At 36.6% G+C, this 22,054-nt stretch overlaps 1 protein-coding gene across 2 annotated transcripts in view; it reads left to right on the forward strand.

Moving 5' to 3' along the window:
* Positions 1 to 22,054, forward strand: part of SVEP1 (sushi, von Willebrand factor type A, EGF and pentraxin domain containing 1) — a 178,125-nt gene that overhangs the window by 78,951 nt on the left and 77,120 nt on the right. Inside the window, exons 9-18 of one of the 2 annotated variants that reach the window (XM_087419319.1) lie at positions 454 to 583; positions 4,250 to 4,357; positions 5,131 to 5,262; positions 6,131 to 6,325; positions 7,570 to 7,691; positions 9,604 to 9,712; positions 13,504 to 13,662; positions 14,179 to 14,412; positions 16,346 to 16,507; positions 17,810 to 17,971. In XM_087419319.1, coding sequence (XP_087275445.1) covers positions 454 to 583; positions 4,250 to 4,357; positions 5,131 to 5,262; positions 6,131 to 6,325; positions 7,570 to 7,691; positions 9,604 to 9,712; positions 13,504 to 13,662; positions 14,179 to 14,412; positions 16,346 to 16,507; positions 17,810 to 17,971 — 1,513 coding nt within the window. The remainder of the gene's footprint in view (positions 1 to 453; positions 584 to 4,249; positions 4,358 to 5,130; positions 5,263 to 6,130; positions 6,326 to 7,569; positions 7,692 to 9,603; positions 9,713 to 13,503; positions 13,663 to 14,178; positions 14,413 to 16,345; positions 16,508 to 17,809; positions 17,972 to 22,054) is intronic. The other variant, XM_087419320.1, reaches the window with a different exon arrangement.

The following is a 22,054-nucleotide window of genomic DNA, read 5'->3' on the forward strand; positions in this document are numbered from 1 at the left end:
GGACATAATAAAAATATTTTTAAATTCTCTGTGGAAAACTGTTCATCCCAGTGTTGTTTACAATGGTAAAATTTGAGATCAGTTTAAATGTCCTTCAATAGACTTTTCTTAAAGAAATTACCATGTATTTATTCTACAGAACATTATGGAGACATTTAAGAGTCATCTCAAGTTCTAAAGGCTATGTAATAGCATAAAAAATGTTTGAAAATAAAATGTTTAAAAAACAAAGAACAACGTTTCATATGTATGCCAATGCTATAAACTATGTAAATAGAATAGTCTGGAAAGAAATACACCAAAAGACTGTGCCTGATTTTTTTTCCTTTTTGCTGTCTACGAAATATTGTGTCATTTTTAACTTCACTCTACTAATAATATACAAATCAAAAAAGAATAAATGTACTATTGATATTAACATTAACTTTCAAAATATTTATCTATCTCCAAAAGGTGTCAGTCCACGTTCATCCAGCTTTTACCCCACCTTACCTTTTTCCAATTGGAGATGTTGCTATCACATACACAGCAACTGACCTATCCAGTAACCAAGCCAGCTGCACTTTCCATATCAAAGTTATTGGTAAGTCTTCAAATTACTTGGGTAGGTTTGTGAAAATAATCCAGTACCCCAAAGGCTTTGCGTCTCCTTTCTTCAACAACTCCCTTCCCACTGACTCTTCCTACTGGCATTGAAAACTACTCAAGCCACTCCTTTGAAACTTACATACTCCTAAACTGTCACTGTATCTCTGATTTCTTCCCATATGATCCTTTTGAAAAGCTCACAATGGTTGCCACCTCTTTTGGCTTAACTGCCATTTATTCTCAAAGTCACTCAAGTCTGGCATCTCTCTCCTTCACTCATATATAGTCATGCACCGCATAACAACATTTCAGTCAGTGACAGACCACATATGCAACCAAGGTCCCATAAAATTAGTACCATTAGCCTAGGTGTGTGGTAGGCTATACCATCTAGGTTTGTGTCAGGACACTCTGTGATGTTCACACAATGACAAATTCACCTAACGATGCATTTCTCAGAATATATCCCTGTCGTTAAGTGATGCATGACTATAAACTGCTTTCATCAAGGTCACCAATGATCTGTAGAGTTACTATTACTGTACCCTTTTTAGTCCTTATCTTACATAATCTTTCTTTAGATTTTACATTATTAACCACATTCTGTTTATCAAAACTGTCTCCTTCCCTAGCTTCTCCGACACCAGTCTTTCTTGGTTTTCCCCCCGTTTTTTTCATGTATCCTGCTTTGTCTATTTCCTAGGCTTCTCTTCCTCAGACCAACTGTCAAATGTGAATCATCACCAGGATTCCGGCACTGTCCCTCTTATCTTTCTCTCTCTATAGTTTTCCTGGTGATTTTGTTAACTGACGACTCCCAGATATCTATCTCCAGCTTAGATCTCTTTTCTGAAATTCAAACTAATATATAAATCTGCCTACTGGACTTTCCCATGTGATGACCCATAGGCATTTCAAACTCACTCAAACCTAATATATTTCTTAGCTGAGAAAATGGCACAACCAACCACTTAGCTTTCAAGCAAAAATCTAGAAGTCATCCTTGACTCTTTTCCTTCCATCACCAACATCCAATAAGTTATCAGCTTTTACTAGTTTCATCTACTTAACATCTCTGGAATTTGTCCCCATCTCTCCATCTTCACAACCACTCCTGTAGATCAGTCTTTTTTTTTTTTGGCCTGGTTTACTGCATCTTCTCCCAATTGGTCTTTGTGCTTTCAGTCAATTCAGTAGATATTCAACAAATACCAGATACCCACCACCAAGTGTAATACATGGAGAAATAGGATATTTAGCGGTCTGTAGAGTTCAGAACACAGACTCTGAACCAAATTTGCTGGAGTCCATATCTGGCTCTACCGCGAAAAGGCAATGTGATGAGTCACCTCTCTGTGCCTCAGATTCTTCATCCAAAAATAGAATTAATAAATGTATTACCTCATACGGTTGTTGTGAGATTTTTAATTAAAGATATATAAACTACTTGAAGTAGTGTCTAACAGACATTAAGCTCTGTGTAAACATATTGACATTTTGCTATATTTGTCTCAGGTATATTTTAATATATTTATTTTAAAATTCAACACATTAAATTTATTTTAAGAAATTTACATAACTCCTTCAAGTGACTTATGTATATCAAACTGGCTCCTGACCCTAGAAATTATAGGTTTTGGTAAAAGTAGATAAAAAGACTCAAGTGAAAATCAGTCTAATTCGTTTCACATTGTTTAGTTTTTTTAATTGCTTTTTCAATGTTGTTTTAAACATGACTTCACCAGTCACATGAAAAGTATATTGGCTTTGTTTTTTGTGGTGATTTTAAGCATGGAAATGTGGTTCAAGAGTTTGCCAAGTTTTAATTTTTCCTAATGAAGAGTCAGCATGGTGAAATGTAAAATGTGTGCTCAAGTGTCCAGCTAGACCCCAGCTGAATTTTCAAATTATGAAAGAGAGAGAGGGAATGGGAAAGAAGAGGAGCCGGAGAAGGAGCGAGAAAAGGAGACAGGAGAGAGAAGAAACAGAGAGAAAATATTCCAAAGCCTACATTTTCTTGTTTTTCTGAGATGACAGAGTGTTGGTGTCTTACTGATAAATGAGAGGAAACAGAAATGTTTTTGCTTAGCATTCCAGAGAATGCTGCCTCACTTGCTTTGAAATGGACTTTCTCTGTCTTTTGGAGAGAAAGCATCTGCTGGTACCTCCGATTCTTTTCACAGTATTTTACCTAGTCTTTCTGCTCTCTTGTACCTGAGATTCAACTTTAAAATGGTTGGCTAAAATCAGACAAGTTGAGAAAATCTTGGAAATATCCATTTGCAATTTCTTTTGGGAAAATCATGAATTCTGCCAGATGTGTCATTTTAACTGTGAGTTGACTTGATTCGGCATTCACAAAGTGCACTGACCTCCTATGAGCATTCCTTTATTCTTTTCTTTATTCAGCAACTTTTCTGAGCACCTATTATGGGCTGGGGATTGTGCAATGCAGTGGAGGCCTAACTGTAAGCAAAAGAGGCTCCATCACTGGTCAACCGAGTTTACAGTCTAGGAAAATAGTAAATTAAAGGTACTGTACTAATGAAATGACAAGGATGAGGAAAAGAGAAAAATTGAACAGTTATTCTTAAGACTTAAAACAGAAATCTATATATGCTCACAGGTACAGCCTATTTAATTTCAGAGTATGTGTTTTCATATATCATAGATAGAAATACCCTAGCTTAATGATGTCAGTCAAGTCCCTTAAGTGCCTAGTCTGAGATTCCTTACCTATAAAATTAGAAAAATATTTGTCCAGTCTCCCTCAAAGGCATGTGATTATGGATATAAGAACATTTCAAATGTGTAAAATCAATAATTATATTAAAATTACCTCCTATACACCTTCTTTGTTGTCCTTTACTGACATGCTAAAAATTCCCCCACATTCAATCAGAGCTTTGAAACCTGGCTCACCCACGCCACCTCAAACCCCTCCTTCCACATGGATTACAATGCTCAGCAACACAGACTCACGGTTCTTTAATTTCTGCTGCGGTTTTCACCCTCTCTCCACTAGAGCCTGCTACACGCATGTTCACACCCTGTTCTCTGTCTCTACCTAGATTTTTTCAACCTTAGAAATCTTGGACTCCAGTGTCCCACCTTTGGACATAACCTCCTGGCCTTCCAGCAGCGTCACATCCTTGCTTATATCTTGCATATTCTACAACATGCCTCAAATCTCTGCCCATTGGTCCTTCCATTTAACCATCTATCAGCCCTGTCTTGACCCTTCAGATAAGAGGGGGATCATGAAAGTGACTGGTTGGTCATTTCACTCCTTCTGCTTGTTTGGAAAGCTTCCCTTCACTTCCAGGTGGGTCAGCTCAACTACTGGGGGCAGAACTCACAAATTAAATGCCCACTACATCGAGAATTGCCTTTCACACCGCTGTGCTCATGGTGATTTTAGTAGCCTAGTATTTCTTCTTCAACAGGCAGAGGAGAGTATAGCAAGAATCAGGTTTTTCTTTTGATGTTGAGATCAGGGATAAAACATGCCTAATCATCAAAGGGGCCTCGGGGCCAGCCTTGTGTCTAACAAGGTCAAGGTTCTCTGCCAGCACAAGTAGACTTCAGTTCCCTCTTGCAAACCCCCTCATCAATTTTGAATATCATTGGTGACTTATTTCTCTGATTTCATTTTCTTTAGATGTAGAACCACCGAGCATAGACTGGTGCAGATCCCCACCTCCAATCCAGGTCTCGGAGAAGGAGCATGCTGCAACCTGGGATGAGCCTCAGTTCTCAGACAACTCAGGTGACAATGCAGGGATGTTGTTGTCCGCATGGTAACACTGAATTATGTTTTATTTGAAAACGCTTTTAAAAAGGATAAAAGAGAAATGAAAAGCAAATTACATCTAAGTAGAATGGATACTTATATAAGGTAATATGTTTTAATGCTAGGATAATTATAAATAATTATAAATAATTTAACATTATTAATCTTACCTACCCATGGGGTTTCCCTTCACTCAGTATTCAGTGGACATTTATTAAACCTGTGCTAGGTGTTGTACTTGAAGATGTTCTAATGAATTTGTTGAGTTTCTAAGCTTACCTTGTCCTGAGGGCATAAACTGTGTGTTCTGTTGGTATCTCCAGTTCAGTTCTATGTATTCATGCTCGTTTCTTAAACATTTGCTCCCAAAATTATAAAAGTTCATAAGAAAGCAGAAAAAAATGAACAAATAAAACTGAAATTCACTTTAAAGATTTTACTAAAACCCAGAAAACAATAAAAATGCAAATAGATTTCTTAATTAAATTTCCAATGATCAGATAGACTTACCTATTCAAGGAAAATCATTTAATAAATAAAATTTAAATTAATTGGTTAATTAAGTGCCTTAATTTAATGAGGTTTGTGAGTCTACTATTTCCATGTTAACATCTTTATTTTCTACTAGTGGCCAAATCAACGTAAATGAAATGCCCAGTTGGTTTGTATAAATAGAAAATGAAAATTCCAGTCAAATAAAGTGACTGCAGACCAATAACCCAAAATTGGATTCCTTCTTTCCTTTCTAGGGGCTGTATTGGTCATCACCAGAAGTCATACACCAGGAGATCTTTTCCCTCATGGGGAGACTGTGGTGCAGTATACAGCCACTGACCCCTCAGGCAATAACAGAACATGTGACATCCACATTGTCATAAAAGGTATTCTCTTCATAAGCCTCCAAAAATCTAGTTGCCATTTATGTATGTAATTGCTATTGCACCCTGTTTTGTGAAAGAAAATGGGCTATGAGCAGTAGATTTTTAAAGTTAGAATGCTAACAGATTTTATTTAGGTTTCCAGTTATTATTACTTCACTTCATGATAGATAGAAATATTTTCTTCTAGAGTAGTCTTTAATTAATAATATATATTTTTTTTTTTTGGTAAGGAAGATTAGCCCTGAGCTAACATCTGTTGCCAGCCCTCATTTTTTGGTGAAGAAGATTGGCCCTGCACTAACAACCATGCCCACCTTCCTCTACTTTATATGTGAGACTCCTGTCACAGCACAGCCTGTTAGGCAGTGCGTAGGTCTGCACCCGGGATCTGAACCCGAGAACCCCAGGCAGCTGAAGCGGAGCGCGTGAACTTAACCACTATGCCACCAGGCTGGCCCCTCATTGACAATTTATTAATATTTTCTCCAAAGTTACAAAGTGTTATTGTCATGATCCTGTTTTGAACACTTGAGGAGACAGATTCTGAAAATGTATTTGCGACATAATGTTATCTAGTTTTCATTTCTATTAAAGGAATGCCAAAGATAACTCAAAATCAGAAATACTTTTAGCTTTTCATAAAATATGCACAACCTCTAATTACACATAGATACAGCTCTTCTACTATGCCCACCTAGGAATCAAAAAGCAGACATTGCTGCAATCACACTAGGATGTATGGTGAAAGTTTTTCTAGGAATAGTGGTGGACAGGAGGAATCTTTTTCAAAATTCAGCTTTCGACTCCTGGAATTTAATTTATATTTCTGATACCACTGTATATGAATAATACAATTTTTTTTACACAGGTTCACCCTGTGAAGTTCCATTCACACCTGTAAATGGAGATTTTATATGTACTCAAGGTAGTGCTGGAGTGAACTGCACATTAAGTTGCCTGGAGGGCTATGATTTCACAGAAGGCTCTACTGAAAAGTATTATTGTGCCTATGAAGATGGTATCTGGAAACCGCCATATTCCACAGAATGGCCAGACTGTGCTAGTAAGTTTTACTTTATTTCTGGACTCCTTTAGTACTTGTGAATATGTGTCTGCCTATGTGTGTACATTTCTAAGCATTAAAGAGGAAAATTGCCTTACTATAGGGATTAGGTTCGGTAATTGGAAAATGGTGCTGTGAATTTGAAATGTTTTCAGCTAAGAGAAATGTTCACCTCTCAATTTAAAATATTAGCCTACCGGAGTCTTATTGTTGATTAAAATTGCTATAGGACAAGACCAGTTTAAGGCAAAACCATCTTGGCCCTCTCATTGTTATTTACTAGAAATATCTGGAGAGACTTGTCAGCATGTTCTTGATCTGTAAACTTGAACTTCAAGTATAGTCTCCTAGTCTGAAGAAGAGCTTATATTTAAAGAGCCAACATGTCTGATGGAATGAGAGAGATCAATCACATTCTCTTTAGATGTGGTGTAGACTTAGAGCTATCCCACAATCTTAAATATATATTGTTATAAAAATAAGCCAATATCTTTGTTTAGTGTTAATAAATATTCTCGGAGTGAATCTTTGACCCAGTACCCTAGGTAAAGTTTAAATGCCAATGTCTTGAAAAAAGAGTAAAGCTCAGTTACTAGAGCTATTTTTTTTTCCAAATTTGGGAAGTAAATAGAAGCAATGTCACTCATCTCTATCACGGATTTAGGTGGTAGAATTTTAATGGTGATGCCATTAGGAGGCATTGTCTCTGAATATTTTGGGACATCTTGCTGAGTCTACCATACAAGCTTCTGATCCAAGGAGAAATTTGTCTCTGTGAAGTTACACTTTCAAGAGATATAATTTTACATAATATTCAAGAAATTATTCAATGTCTATTGGTTGAATATATAATATAAACATATATGTTATAAATTTATATAAATATAAAATATAATATCTTTGACCCAGCCAGGATTTTTCAAAAATTCCCAGGAATATAATGAAAACAATTTTTATCTCTCTTTTTCCCTTAAATGCTCACTTTCTCATATGATTGGAAGGTAAAGAGTAATACATCAAAGCAAATTCATCACTGGGTAACTGGGTACATTGCTGCTTGGCTCATGGTTTATGATGATCAATTAATGCTTAGAAACTTTCCTTAACTGTCATCTCTTGTTTTTATAACAATCCCACAAATCATGTTAGAATTAAAATACTAAGTTATACTTATTCCATCGAAAGTTAAATCTTTGTTTTGAAAACACTAACCAACTGAATCTGTTTTTTCCAACATTTTCCAGTAAAACGTTTTGCAAATCATGGGTTCAAGTCCTTTGAGATGCTATACAAAGCAACTCGTTGTGATGACACAGATCTGTTGAAGAAGTTTTCTGAAGCATTTGAGACTACCCTGGGGAAAATGGTATGTCAGTGGTATTCCTTCATTGTTTGTCATATTTTAAAGGATGCTGTTGAACTTTTCATAGCCTCTCTGGGTTGCCTGCAACAGAAATTCCTTGTCCTGATGATTTCCTTCTTCTTTGTGATCCAAACTTGCTCCTAATATTTAGAATTATTATTCAGTTTTGGACTTCTGGAGTGAATTATAAGTAAATCTGTATTAAAACATTCTGAATTTTTTAAAACATTCTGAGGCAGAAAGTCAGAGAAGCTTAGGGTCCATGTGGTTTGAGAATGTCTGCTTTGTTATTTAACGTATGACAAAAATGCCATTGTAGACTATTTCTTTTATGATGAGGAGATAATTGAACATTTAAAAAATTTTCTTTTTCATGCATTTTTATTTGGGACCCGTTCAGTGATTACAGGAAGGCAAAGCAATGTATTTAACTCTGTTGAGCATCTTGAAGGCGGGCAACATGTCATATACATATTTATATCCCTAACAGAGTAGGTAGCTTAGATTTTGGATAGATTCCGAAAGTATATTTAGTAGTAGGAGTAGATGTAGAATGTGAGAGAAAGCAAGAAGTCAAGGAGACAGAGAATACAAGAACAGAGATAGGGGAGTGGGTACACATGGTGGTGGAAGTAGGTGAAAAAAGGATCTTTTCTGACTGCTTTATCAGTGAAAAAAGATGCAGAATGATCAGCCTAGAGTTAGGATGGGGAGGAGTTGTTGGAGGTTTGAGAAAGAGACGATGGTGTAAAATAATTTTCTAGGAGAGCATAAATGAATATTCTAGAAGAATGTAGTAGGATCGGCAATAAGCAGGGTTGTTTTTGCTCTCCAGCTATGGTTGACCATGTGGGTGCAAGTGTGGAAAAAGCAGAGCAATTAATTTAACTAGGGTTAAGGGTTCTCCAGACAAATAAATTGAGGAGGGCGCATGCAAGGGAGTAATTCATGGTGATGGACCATGGAATCTAAGATGGGTAAGTGAGGAAGTGAAGACAGCAGGCACTGAGGGACAGTGAAGAGGTGGTAGGATCGATGGATTATAAGTTCTCATGAAGTCAAAGAATTGTTGGACTCCTGGGAGGAGGAGAGGGTGCGGTTACTGGTAATGATGAGGTCTGAGGGTATGACCATGAGAGTAAGTGACCAAGTAAGACTGGAAGACAAGAGGAGAAGAGGAAGCCAAGGTGATGGAAGGATTAGCTAGGTGGATACAGAAATCCCCAGGAATTGTAACAGAGACAGTAACTAAATGTTTTTGGAATGAGGGGTGACTCAAAGTGGGGAAAGGCCGCAGATGGGCCACGAGGACAGACAATGAGTGGTATAGTTGATGGCAGGAGCTTCGAAACTGTGAGGCTTTAAGGAGGGGCAAGGGAACGTGACCTGGAAACAGCAATGAAGAGTGAGGAAGACACTTCGTCACCTCCACACCCACCACTTGAGAAAACTGGAAAGTCAGGTTTCATTGAGAGTAAAGGTGAAGGGGACATAAAGAGAGGAGGTAAAAAAATAATAGATTTGCTGATTACTGACTGTGAGCTTCAGAGAGCATAGAGGAAGGTTTTGAGGATGTGGAGAGGGGTGGGAGATAGAGTCAGAGAAAAGGGATCTAAAGAGCCCCATGAGGTGAAAGTTCAGAGACAAGAGATTTCCCAGGAGTCCTGGGCTTTTGGTGGTAAGTAACATAAACAGAGAGAGGAGGCATCGCACTAATCCTGGTCGTCCACAGGCAGTTGGAGGTGGTAGGGGAGGGATTGGAGGAGGGTCAGGAGCCTTTTCAAGAACAGGCAGAGCACTAGGGCCCTCCCCTCCCTCCTGCTGATGGAGATGTGAAGGCCAGGGGAGCCGAGGGTTTATCCAAAGCACACAGGGATGTGAATTACATTTTGTCCTCTTCATTTTTTATTTGCAGGTCCCATCATTTTGTAGTGATGCTGACGACATTGACTGCAGACTGGAGGACCTGACCAAAAAATATTGCCTCGAATATAATTATGATTATGAAAATGGCTTTGCAATTGGTAATTAAATTCTTTAGTGTCGGTAGTTTGCAAGACTGATCTGCAAAATAAGAAAGTAATTCCAGAGGAGTGGGGAAAACTAGGAAAATGAACTTTTATTAATTTATTCATCAAGTATTTTAGGATGACTGGATAATTTGATACTGTGCTTAATAATCTTTATGGATATATTAAATTTGGGGTGTCAAATAAGTTATTTCAAAATATTAGCTGAAACTCTTCAGAATGATAAAAACTAGGAAAATGAAATCACTAAAACTAAATCAAAAATAATTATGATTGTAAAATTCAGATATTGATATGATATCTTAGAAGAGAATAGGAATAGTTGTAAAGTACTAACAGTAATTTTTATATGGCATTCAATTTAGATTGTAATTAAGCCATTAATGTAAAATAGTTACACATGTAAAATATTCAGATTTCTCACCCAGAATATGTTAAGACTCAATCTATTCAAGTCTAATATACCTTCAAGTGGAGTTTTTGTTTTTCTTCATGCAGACTCTGAACATTTTTTCCTGTTTTTTTTAATTGAGACATAATTGACATACAAGTTTTATTACGGTTATTCCAAAGTATGGTATGTCATTTTTTTTCCTGGTATGTCTGAGCATTTAGCTTACTGCCTTAAAATTTCTAGGAGAGTTCAGTTGTGTCTCTTGATTAGCAAAAGCGTCGTCCTTTCCAGTAATTATACTTCTTTTTTTATTTTATTCTTATAGGACTGTCCAGAATTTCCAGAGTAATGTTTAAAAAAATAATAGTGATAACAAAATAGTGTCATGGTTAAGCACATGGACTCTACGTCCAACTACTTAGGTCTAAATCCTGGCTTCATCACTTACTAGCTGAGTGGTCTTGAATAAGTTATCAAACCACTCTGTGCCTCAGTTTCCTCACCTATAAAATGGGTATAAAAGAGTACTGAACCCCTAGGGCCATTGTAAGGATTAAATAAGTAAGTACAAGTGTAAGTAAAGTGCTTAGAAGGTATTTAAGACAGTTCACGTGACAGCAGACATCCTTTTTGTTTCTGATGCTAATCATATTTGTGATATTTTTAACGGTTTAGTGTTAGTGATGCTGACGTTGCTTTAGACTTTTAAATTTTAAAAATATTATTTGCGTGTATATGTTTATTACAAAAATTTGAAAAATGCTAAGAAACAAAGAATGAAGATATCAAGATAATTTGCAATCCCAAAAATAATTCTGTTAATATATTAATATATATAATCAGATGTATGTGTGTATATATGCTCATACTATTTTGTAAACATCAATTTTTAGTTAACCTTATATTGAGGATATTTTTATGTCATTAAATATAATACTTCAATACAATTTTAATGGCCACACATTATTTCATCAATCAATTTGCCATAATTTATGTAAACAGTTTCCCATTGGTAGACTTTGGGGGTTTTCCCATCTTTATTTATGTACAACTTCTCGGTGAACATAATGGACATTAGAGTTTTAGATAGAAGAACTTAAAGTGGCATTTGTAGTGGAGTTGGCAGTGGCACATCTAGAATAACAATGCCTCTCCATCAGCATGACCCAGGTTTCTCCTCCCACATTGTTAAAGTAGGTTGTGAAGCTACACGGATTCACATAAAGAGAGTCAGTTGTCATCATAAGGCTTTGAGATGGGTGATGTTTATCATTTAATCATGGCAGTTTTCTAGATTCAGACATGGGTATATGGTACAAGTGATCCTAAGAGATAAGCCTTCCTTCTTGAATGTCTTTACAGTAGAGTCACAAGATCAGTGTAATATTTATAACAACACCTAGGCAAGTCATAATTTATGAAAAACGAAGGGCTGATAAATATATTAAAATGGTTTGACCTCATGTAATAATGAGGTCATAATCATGTAATTACATAATGAATTCATGAATTCATTCAATGAATTCAATGAATTACATAATCATGTAATTCAAATTAAAACCAAAATGAGATGCCATTTTTGACCTGTCAGATTAACAAATTCCAATAAGAATCATAATACCCAAAGTTGGCAAGGGTGTAAGGAAAAAAATCGTACTCGTATATTGTATGCAGAGGAGAAATGGAAGGGCATTTGACAATATATATCTAAAGGATTAAAAATGCTCAGACCCAGAAATTCCACTTTTAAGAATATTTCTTGAGACAAAAATCATGCCAATGTATAAAGATATATCACATTTCATAAATTCTGAGATGCACATTTTTCATTTAGACATCCATGAAATTAAGATGTGTCTTGTCATTGATGCTGTCTTACATTTTATGAAATACTATATATACAAGGATGTTCTAAAATTTTGAAATAACCTAAAAGTCTGAAAATAGAAACCTCATTAGTTTGTGGTATAGCCATAGAAGAGAATATTATTAAACCATTTGACACAGAAACACCATAATATATTGTTGAGAAAATTTGAAAAAAGATTACCAAATAATATATACATAGTATAGTCTTGTTTTTTAAAAGTGTGGTATGTTCATTTTTCTTCCAGTTATATATATGTCTGTATGCATAAATGTATATGTGTGTGTGTTTATAAATTCACAGAAAAAAATGTTGCCTAAAATGTTATGGTAGTTATGTCTATGTGGTGGGATTATAGGTAATTTTTTATATTTTTCTCTTTGCTCATCTGGGTTTTTTTCCTATAATAGCTACATAATGCACGTGGGAAAATGTTTAAATGAGAAGCAAAAATTTGATCCCCGCTAATTTTAATGGCCAAAAACATAAATTAAGCAAAAAAAAAAAAAAAAAGCTTGCTTAGGCGGACAGGACTCTGTAAATAAAATTTGATGTTTAAAGCACATAACTAAGCAACAACAGAGTGCCCTGACCAGTATTAATATCATTTACTGAGGTTTAGAATGAGTCAGATACTGAGCTAGGTGGTTTATAGATATTATGTCTCAGTTATTCCACAAACAAACCTATGAGGTTGGAATAATTTTCTCAATTTATAAATGAAGAAACTGAGGTTCAGAGAGATGAAAGTAACTTGACTAAGATTGTACAGCTATACAACATATATTGAGAAGCCACAATCTGAAATCATGCGGTTGATCACAATGATATCAAGGTCATCTAAAGAATTACACACAGCCGTGTTGCTCCAGCATGGTTCCACTATATATATAAACATTTAACTTATATGCTGCCTTCAGAAAATACCCCCACCTCTAAAATATGATGCACATATCTTAATCTTCACAAAAGGAAATCTGCTTATGTGCATTAAGTTTATAGAGCTGATGTTAAAAGAAGAAATAGAACAAACCCTGAAGGAAAAATTGGAGTTGGTTAAAATTCTACACCCACCTCCTATTTACCTCTAAAGCTAAGATAATTAACTCTTAAATCAAAGATAGAATGATTTAAATGCCAATGTGTCTCCATAGAGCTTTTCTTTCTTCTTTTTTTCCACAAAATTTTTATTGATGGAATTCAAAATATAATAATAATTATTGAGTACAATTTTTTGAAATACAGGACTACTAATGAGAAGAATGGAATTCTTTTTGGGGGAGGGAAATAACATGTCACTTAATTGGGTCTTTTTACTTTTGATATAATTCACTGGTAATCTAAATGTAATATGAAGTGCCTAAAAATTACAGTATAAGATTATAGATGAAACGTTGTATGTGGTACACTATGGGCGATTAAGCAGTAGTCAAGGGCAATTTGACTTGTGGCTTAACATTAGAACCTAAATGCTGATAGAGATGTACCTGTAGAATCATTTGTTTCTCTGCCCCAACCGTCCAGGACCGGGTGGTTGGGGCGCAGCTAATAGACTGGATTACTCTTACGATGACTTCTTGGACGCCGTGCAAGAAACTCCCACTGGCAAAGCCAGATCGTCACGGATCAAAAGAAATGCCGCATTGTCTGACCACAAAATCAAGTTAATTTTTAACATCACAGGTAAGAATAGACTGTCTATTTGAAAAAGTGATAGATATGAAATTCTTGGTTGGAAACCTATGTTCCATGTGTTATCGCTATCAGGAAATGACCCTGCAACTGAAAATTAGGGTGAGCACCATCACCTAAGTCTTGTCATTTTTTGCAGTTTAATATCACAGATGCATTTTATGATTCTCATAGCAACAAGCACCCTGCTTTGTTCTCATCTCAGCATGATGAACTAAGGCATGTTTTTAAAAAGCAAGAATTGACAGGAATTTAATATGCTATAATGAAGAACTCTGCAAAAAAGTGATGTAGATCCAGCATATAAGAGAAGGATTAAAGCAAATTGTATTGTTCTTTAATGTTATCCATGTACTAGTTGCTCAGTAAGTAGTGGTTAAGTTTGAGTTTATTTTTCCTGTAAGATTTTTAATATGCCATTTCTTTTTGGTGAAAACTAACTACAGATGGCTTCCTGCAACACCATGTGTGTGTGTTATGTTTTATTTTGTCTTGTTTTTATCTCAGCTAGTGTGCCATTACCCGATGAAAGAAATGATACCCTTGAATTGGAAAATCAGCAACGACTCATTAAGACATTGGAAACTATCACAAATCGACTGAAAAGGACTCTCAATAAGGAGCCCATGTATTCCTTTCAGCTTGCGTCTGAAATGCTTGTAGCTGACAGCAATTCCTTAGAAACAGAAAAGGCTTTCCTCTTCTGCAGACCAGGCTCAGTGCTGAGAGGGCGTATGTGTGGTAAGACTTTTCCCTGCAATCAAAAATATTTGGTGCATGTTGGGTCAAATGAGATGGGTAGACCTGTTTTACAACTATAAAGGCATATTGAAATGAAACATACGTTTTGCTATTGTTGTGTGGTTGTTATTATTACTATTTTGTCTCAAGAACCTAAGTAGCCACTATTAGTCAGGACAAGAAAACTGTTTTAGGTGAGGGACTCAAATCATAGTTTTATTTACAGCTCTTTAGACCTTACAGCTTTCAGCAGCATCTCCAATGATAATAACTAATACTTTTTGACCACTTCTGTATTCTGGCTGAGCACTTCTTGTGTTTAATCCTGTTTAGCAACTCTGTGAGGTACCATTATTATTAAGCACATTTTACAGATGAGACTGAAGCCAGGGAGGCTAAAACTTTACCCAGTAGGTCTAACCCATTAAGACAGTTAGGCGGTGTCGCTAAGATTCCCACCCAGGGAGCCCACACCAAATTCACATGGCATAAAATTAACCATTTTAAAGGGTACGGTTCAGTTGCATTTAGTACATTCACAAGGTTGTTCAGCCATCACCTCTATCATAGTTCCAAAACATTTTCATTACCCCCAAAGGAGACCTCATACCCATTAAGCAGTCACTCCCCATTCTCCTTCTCCCCAGCCCCTTAACTTTTAACCCCTATTCTCGACTGGATCAATTCCAGCCTGTTTCCAAATCAGTCATCATTTATAGATAGCAGAATCTCCTCTAGCCAGAATCTGTACACTCAACTGGACCAAGTGACATGAGTCTTGCGTTAATCTCTCTCTAGGCGTAGGATCTTGTATCCTGGTTGGAAAACCTTCCTCAACAGTTCTTGTTGCTATTCCCTGAGCTCAGTTGGCTTTTTCACAGTGTGATGAATTCAGCCCTCAAAGGCACATTAAGATTGTCATTCTGAGCCTGCTCCGATTTCCTCCCCACCTTGTGAGTGAAAATCAGGAATCGCTTGACTGGCGTTCCGCATTTCTCAGTGTGGTCTTCAGACTAGCTGTGTCAGCGTCACCTGAGGTACTTGTTAAAATGCATCTTGACTCAGGCCCCATCCCAGAACTAATGCATCTGACACTTTGGGGGCAGGGCCTTGGAATCGGCACTTTTAGTAAGTTGCCAGGTAATTCCTACACACTTGAACGTCTCAGAATCACCTAGGTACTAATTTCAAGTGTACCCTCTATAAGAATACTATCTTTGCTAGCAGCCTTTTCAGTGGGTTTAACGTTCCGCTTTGGTCTCAGAATTTCTGAGCCACTCCAAGCCTGCCAAATAGTAGACCAAACCTCCAAGGAAGGAAGGTCCTAAAATTGGCCTGTTTCCCCAGGGCCCGGTTCTGAGGATGCCTGTGGGCAATAGTTCCTACAAGCAGAGACAGGGGTCTACTTAACTCACCTATTTTAGGCTCACCACCTCTGTCTGTTTTTGTTTCTATAAATGATGCTGGAATCGACAAAGCAGTCAGTTTCATAAGGGGGACCATTCAGAGGAACAGCTAAGAAACCATTTTTATCTCAAAGCCTTAAATTAACCTAAACATTCATTGTTTTATCCTTTTCTTCCAGCAGCCTTTTCTTGGCTAGCTGTGTGTTTCCCAGGATGATCTGGTTTATTATAGCTTTAACTCACACTTTAAAGCCCCCATTATATAAGCCCTAAGTTTGGTCAACAAGAATTTGCATTTTTTCAAAAAAAAAAAAATCCACTACTGTTGGTTTCTAGGAATGCATTTCTGGAAGCTTTGTCTTGTGAGTAAATTTCTGGCAGTAAAATTTAACCCATAAACCGTAGTTGCTTTTTCTGGAAGCATGCTTTATCACTTTCATGCTTTAGGAAAAGAGAACCAGAGTGTGTTCCATTGCTTCCATTGGAAGTTTACTATATTCAGTGTTTCCTGTTTGTTTTCTCATCAGTCAACTGCCCCTTGGGAACCTATTATTCTCTGGAGCATTCTGTCTGTGAAAGCTGCTTAATGGGATCCTATCAAGATGAAGAAGGGCAACTCGAGTGCAAACTCTGTCCACCTGGGACTTACACAGAGTATCTCCATTCAAGAAGCAGCTCTGAGTGTAAAGGTAGACAGCTCATGCACAGTTTGCCCAGAAGCAGCCTGAATTTTGTTTCCAGTTATGAAATCTAAGTGGCAAATAGGATGAAATGAGAGCATTACCGAAAGCTATGTTGTTAATTTATTTTTTCTTTCTTTTAATTATAAAACATTACCTGGATATTTCCCCCACTTTAAAGAAGTCCACTTATCTTTCCTTATGGAAACATTTCACTGCTCTAAGTCAAACCCCACTGTCGGTAACTCCGATCCACATTCATCAGTTAGCCTGGATTTTTTACTGAATCTCACATCAGTTGATGGAAAGGACTTTCGTGACTCTTAGCAATCATTAGATTGGTGTTATTATTCTTTTTCTTAGGATAATATTTGATATGATGAGATCAACTCACATTTACTTGAAAATGGTTAGCTATAGGCACATAGGCACGTGTTCTTGCTACTAAAATATTCACTGGTTTCAAAATATTTTTATTGTTATTCTCAATGAGTGTTCCTGATGGAAACATTTTCTTTCATAATTAAAGTTAGGGAAAGACACACCTAAAAGAAGGAATTTCAAAATTGTGCCTTCTTGCAGTTGCTGCAGATGCAGATGTGGATGCTTAATGGCACAAAAAACCCCCGAGAGCAGTTCTGGGTGATTGGAAGAGCATTAAAAAATGTTAGCAATGCTGAAAATGAGAGTCATTTGGAGGTCGAGGGCAGAAGGAAAGGATGGTGCACTGGGAGCCAGGGAATCTGGTCCTAGTCCTGCTCTGCTACAAAACCATTACTATGAATTTTAGAAAGTTGCTTAACCTCTCTGGGCCTTATGCTAAGAGTACCTTTACTTTCTACTCCACCAGCCCTCAAATAAAATGGTGTCTATAGGTAGGAGGAGGTAGGAGGGCCCGTTATTTAGAGCGACAAAGGTGCCAGTGTAGTTATGAGGATTGATCCCAATTTGAGGTTTTGTTTCAGTCACTCAAGAGAACAGCGTACAAGATAAGAACTAGAACAAGAACAAGCTCCCCGTGTACCGCCTTTCTGAGATGCATATTTCTAACTTCGCTCAAGAACTATTTATTGATACTTCCGATGTGTCAAACACTATGCTTTGTAATAACAGAAGTAACTGGAAATGAGTCTAAAACTTATTAATATACAGAAGCATGGGGAAGTCTAAAATATAATGTATGTTCTTGGAGTTCTTCATGTCCTTCCTTCTGCCCTAAATAAATTAAAATGCAGAAACTCTATCCTACACGATGCTCATTTTGCACAGCTAATGTCATCGGTATTAACTGTATTACATTTTTTGTTTCAGCTCAGTGTAAACAAGGCACCTACTCATCAAATGGGCTTGAAACCTGTGAATCGTGTCCACTGGGCAGTTATCAGCCAGCATTTGGTTCCCGGAGCTGCCTCTTCTGTCCAGAAAACACTTCAACTGTGAAGAGAGGAGCCGTGGACATTGCTGCTTGTGGAGGTTACCAAAGCCTTAGACTCTGATATTTCTCCAAACCTGCTAGGTTCTTTGTGTGGAGGAGTGGAATATTTTCAGCAAAACCATATGTCTACTGTATGCAAAGAATGTAAATAACTGTCTCTTTATGGAGAGCTCCCTTTTATTCAGCCAGTCAATACTGAAGTATAAACACCCGCAATATAAACACTGTGCTACTGCTGTTTGAAGCACAAAAGAAGTACAAGACTTGGTCCCAGGTCCCAACATTAATAAACATGTGGCTTCATGATATGGTAGAAATACATCTCAACTGGAAACTTAGTTTCCTCATTTGTAAAATGAGATCCTGTCTAATGTTCCTTGAAACTCTAAAAATACAGTCAATGAATTATGACATTTCGTTCCCTACAATTTGAAGATTTGCATGAGTGGTTATCCTCTCTGGCTGCACATTAGAATCATCTTCACATTTACATCAGTATTTTTAAAAAACTGACGCCCAATATCCACCCACAGACGTTCTGATTCAACTTGTCTGGGCCTTGGTTTTCTTCTTAAGTTCCCCCAGGTGATTCTAAAGTGACAGGAAGAGTTGAGAACCACTAATTTTGGTTCTCAGATGTCAGCATGGAGGGCTTGTTCAAACACAGAGTTTTCGATTCAGCAGTTCTGGTGTGGGGCCTGAGAATTTCCATTTCTAACTAAGTGGCTCTCAAGTGATGCTGATTCTACTGGTCCAGGGACCACATGTTGAGAACCACTGGTTTAAATAGAAATAAAAAGATTAGAGTTGCAATTTTCAAATATTTGTAACATCCTTACCAAGTACAGTTTTCCAGCTCTGTAAAAACTGGCAGATGTAAATAAAAATAAAAGGTGAAAACTCAGAATGACAGTGAAACTAGGAATAACAGTCAAGGTCAGTCTGCTGCCCAAAACTCCAAAAAATTGCCACTACTTTGCAAAGTCAATGGAACTGGATTAAAAATAAAAGGTTGTTGGCCTACCTCTGCTACATCACTGGGAACAGAACAAGCATGGCTGGCTGAAAGATAACTTTTAAAAAAATTGCGTATCCTCCTCATTCTCTACATCCTTATGTAAAAATCTAAGGCAATCTGAAAATTAAAAAGCTGTTACCTTATTGAATAAGTGATGTTTTTAAGAAGCCAATCTGCTAGTTCTCCATTTCTCTCAAGCTACACACACACACACACACACACACACACACACACACACACACCTCCCACCTCCCACTTCCATTGCACCCCAGTCATAGATACATCTGCATCCAGTTGGAGACAGATTCCTAGAAAACAGCTGTGTAGGACATTTTTGTATGGTGTGGGGAGGGGAGTGTCCAGCATTGCATCTTGGGAAATGTAATCCTCATAAGTTAAGTGCTACAGGGAGAAAACATACTATGAATTACAGGTTTTTATATACCATCTGTTGAAATGATCTCAGTCTAGTAGGATCACAGTAGATGAAAGTCTTTTAGACCTAAGGAATTGGGCAAGTAGTGTTCATCAACCTAGTGTTTCACTGAACAGTTGAGAAGAGAATTGGATCTAATTGAAACTCATAAACCATGTCTGTTGTGTAACACCAGCTTTCAATTTTTTTAATTAAAAATCAAACAAGGCTTCACATTATGGTTGAAATAGATCTACTAGAGATTCTTTTATTTTGTCAATATGCAAACTAATTTTGGAAGAAAGTCTGCAGTGAAAAATTCTGTCGATCTCTCTTTTTTTCTTTCTCCCTCCAACCGCAAAAGCAACTAGGATTTTTACAGTGAGACAAATTCATATTTTACAGTTTTTTTTCTTTAGCTTTCCAAATAAGCCTTGAGGTTTGTCTAATATTAAGTTATTGCAATTAAGCAATTACAATTCCCAGAAAGTCTCTAAACGTCTGGTAACTGCCCTGTTTCTCCTAATATTCATAGCACAAGTTTAACCACATTCTGCTTGTCATGAATGAAAATTGGGAATAACAAAACTCAACACTCTTTCCTGTGGTGCTGGATAAATACCATTTTACTTTAAATATAAATATGTCTGAGTTCTAAAACGGTCCCTTATATAGTCTTTTCTTAGTTTTAAAAATTTTTCTTTCTTATTTTCTTTTTCTTTTTTTGATATTGATTTATTTTATGAGCATGTTGTACAGTTTACCTTATTTTTTGCTACAGTATCACTTTTTGCATTCTTTAGCATGTTGAACTTAAAATATCATTAATCAATACAGCAATTATATTTAAGTATAATACTATATTCAAGTTATATTATATGCTTTATACATTTCATCTTTTGTCACTACTTAGGATATTAAATATTCTTAGGTCTGTGGTTACAAACTCAAGAGTCTGAAATTTTTCATTTTTTTAAAATGATTTTTATCTGGTAGCTAAGTCCCACAATGATTTTTTTTTTTTTTTTGGTGAGGAAAATCAGCCTTGAGCTAACATCTGATGCCAATCCTCCTCTTTTTTCTGGGGAAGATTGGCCCTGAGCTAACATTGTGCCCATCTTCCTCCACTTTATATGGGACACCGCCACAGCATGGCTCGACAAGCAGTGCGTCGGTGCGCGCCCAGGATCCGAACCGGCGAACCCCAGGCTGCCGCAGCGGAGCGCGCGCACTTAGCTGCTGAGCCACCAGGCTGGCCCCAACAATGATTTTTTGATGAGTGTTGTTTACATGTGGTCCCATAGGAGAAGGAAAGATGATTTTTGGGCGAGGATGACAACATTTCTTACCCTGACCGTCTAGGATCAAGATAAAAGGAGGCTCAGGATGAGAGTCTTCGACCTCTGACTTTGTCCCGGGAAACCCATTTAAAAGGCAAAATACACTTGGTCCCAGGGCCCTATGTGTTGTCCTTTACACCTTCAGGGAACAGACATGTGGGATTATGTTTTTCCCTGGTCATTTCAATGCACTATTTTTAATTCTATTTTAATATCACTTTTGACATAGATTTTTTCTTTCTGTCCTTCTGTCTACAATAGAAGAGGTTAGAAAGATTTTGTTCCATTTTTCTTGACTCAGAAACCACAGTTTCTTTGGCCAAGATTCAAAATGAAACTTCCTCCTCTCTTTTCTTATGAAATTAGTCCATTAGGAATTGCATATGTATTTGTGTGTGTGTGTGTTTAATATTGTACTATGTACTAGATAGTGTTATTATTACATGTATATGTTTATATGTACATATGCTATATATATATGTGCATATGTGTGTGTATATATATATTTATTGCATATGTATATTTACTGTATATATAAATAATATATTAAATGTTGATTGTCCACTCCTGGAAAGCATATTTTTGATGACAATTGTCTGCCCTTGGACTGTAATTTGAACTAATTTTCACGTGAAAATTTCTTTTACACTTTCTATGCCAAAAAGCCAAGTATAGACATAACAACATGTTTGCTATTTTGAGAAACCGGCTTTCTGATTTTTAATCTTAAGATTTTATTATTATATCTTAGTATAATTTTTGACATTCTTTCAGTTTTTAGGGGCACAGTCATTTTTTTCTTTTTGAGGGTAAGATTGTGCTGAAAAAGATTATATGTAAAAAACAGTTTAATTCATTCTAGCATCTTGGGTTTCACTGACAGAATTTATACTTTTGAAGTATCATATATACTCATAGATATTCTCTCAAACAGAAGTTTTATACCTTTACCAGTAGGAGATTTATGCTTTCAATTAACTACTTTAATTAGCTGTTTGGAAGGTATCTTTTCCAAATAGGCGATCATTTTTTGGAAACTTAAGATTCAGAAAACCAAGTTTGAAAGCAACAAGTTTATAATATATTTGTGCAAAACCCTCTCTAGAACTCTGAGATCTAGCAACAAAGAATAGATTAATTTATTTTTGGTGAAACAAAGATACTTATTGTTTAAAAATTTTCATGAATATAACAAATGTAGCCACCGAAATATTTGGCGCAATCCACTTCTGCAGCCTGGGTTCAGATCCCGAGCGTGGATCTACACCACTCATCAGCCATGCTGTGGCAGCAACCCACATCCAAAATGGATGAATATTGGAACAGATGTTAGCTCAGGGTGAATCTT

The sequence above is a fragment of the Ceratotherium simum genome, chromosome 29, assembly GCF_057802395.1.
Source record: "Ceratotherium simum simum isolate JZ-2026a chromosome 29, ASM5780239v1, whole genome shotgun sequence".
Taxonomy (NCBI): Eukaryota; Metazoa; Chordata; class Mammalia; order Perissodactyla; family Rhinocerotidae; genus Ceratotherium; species Ceratotherium simum.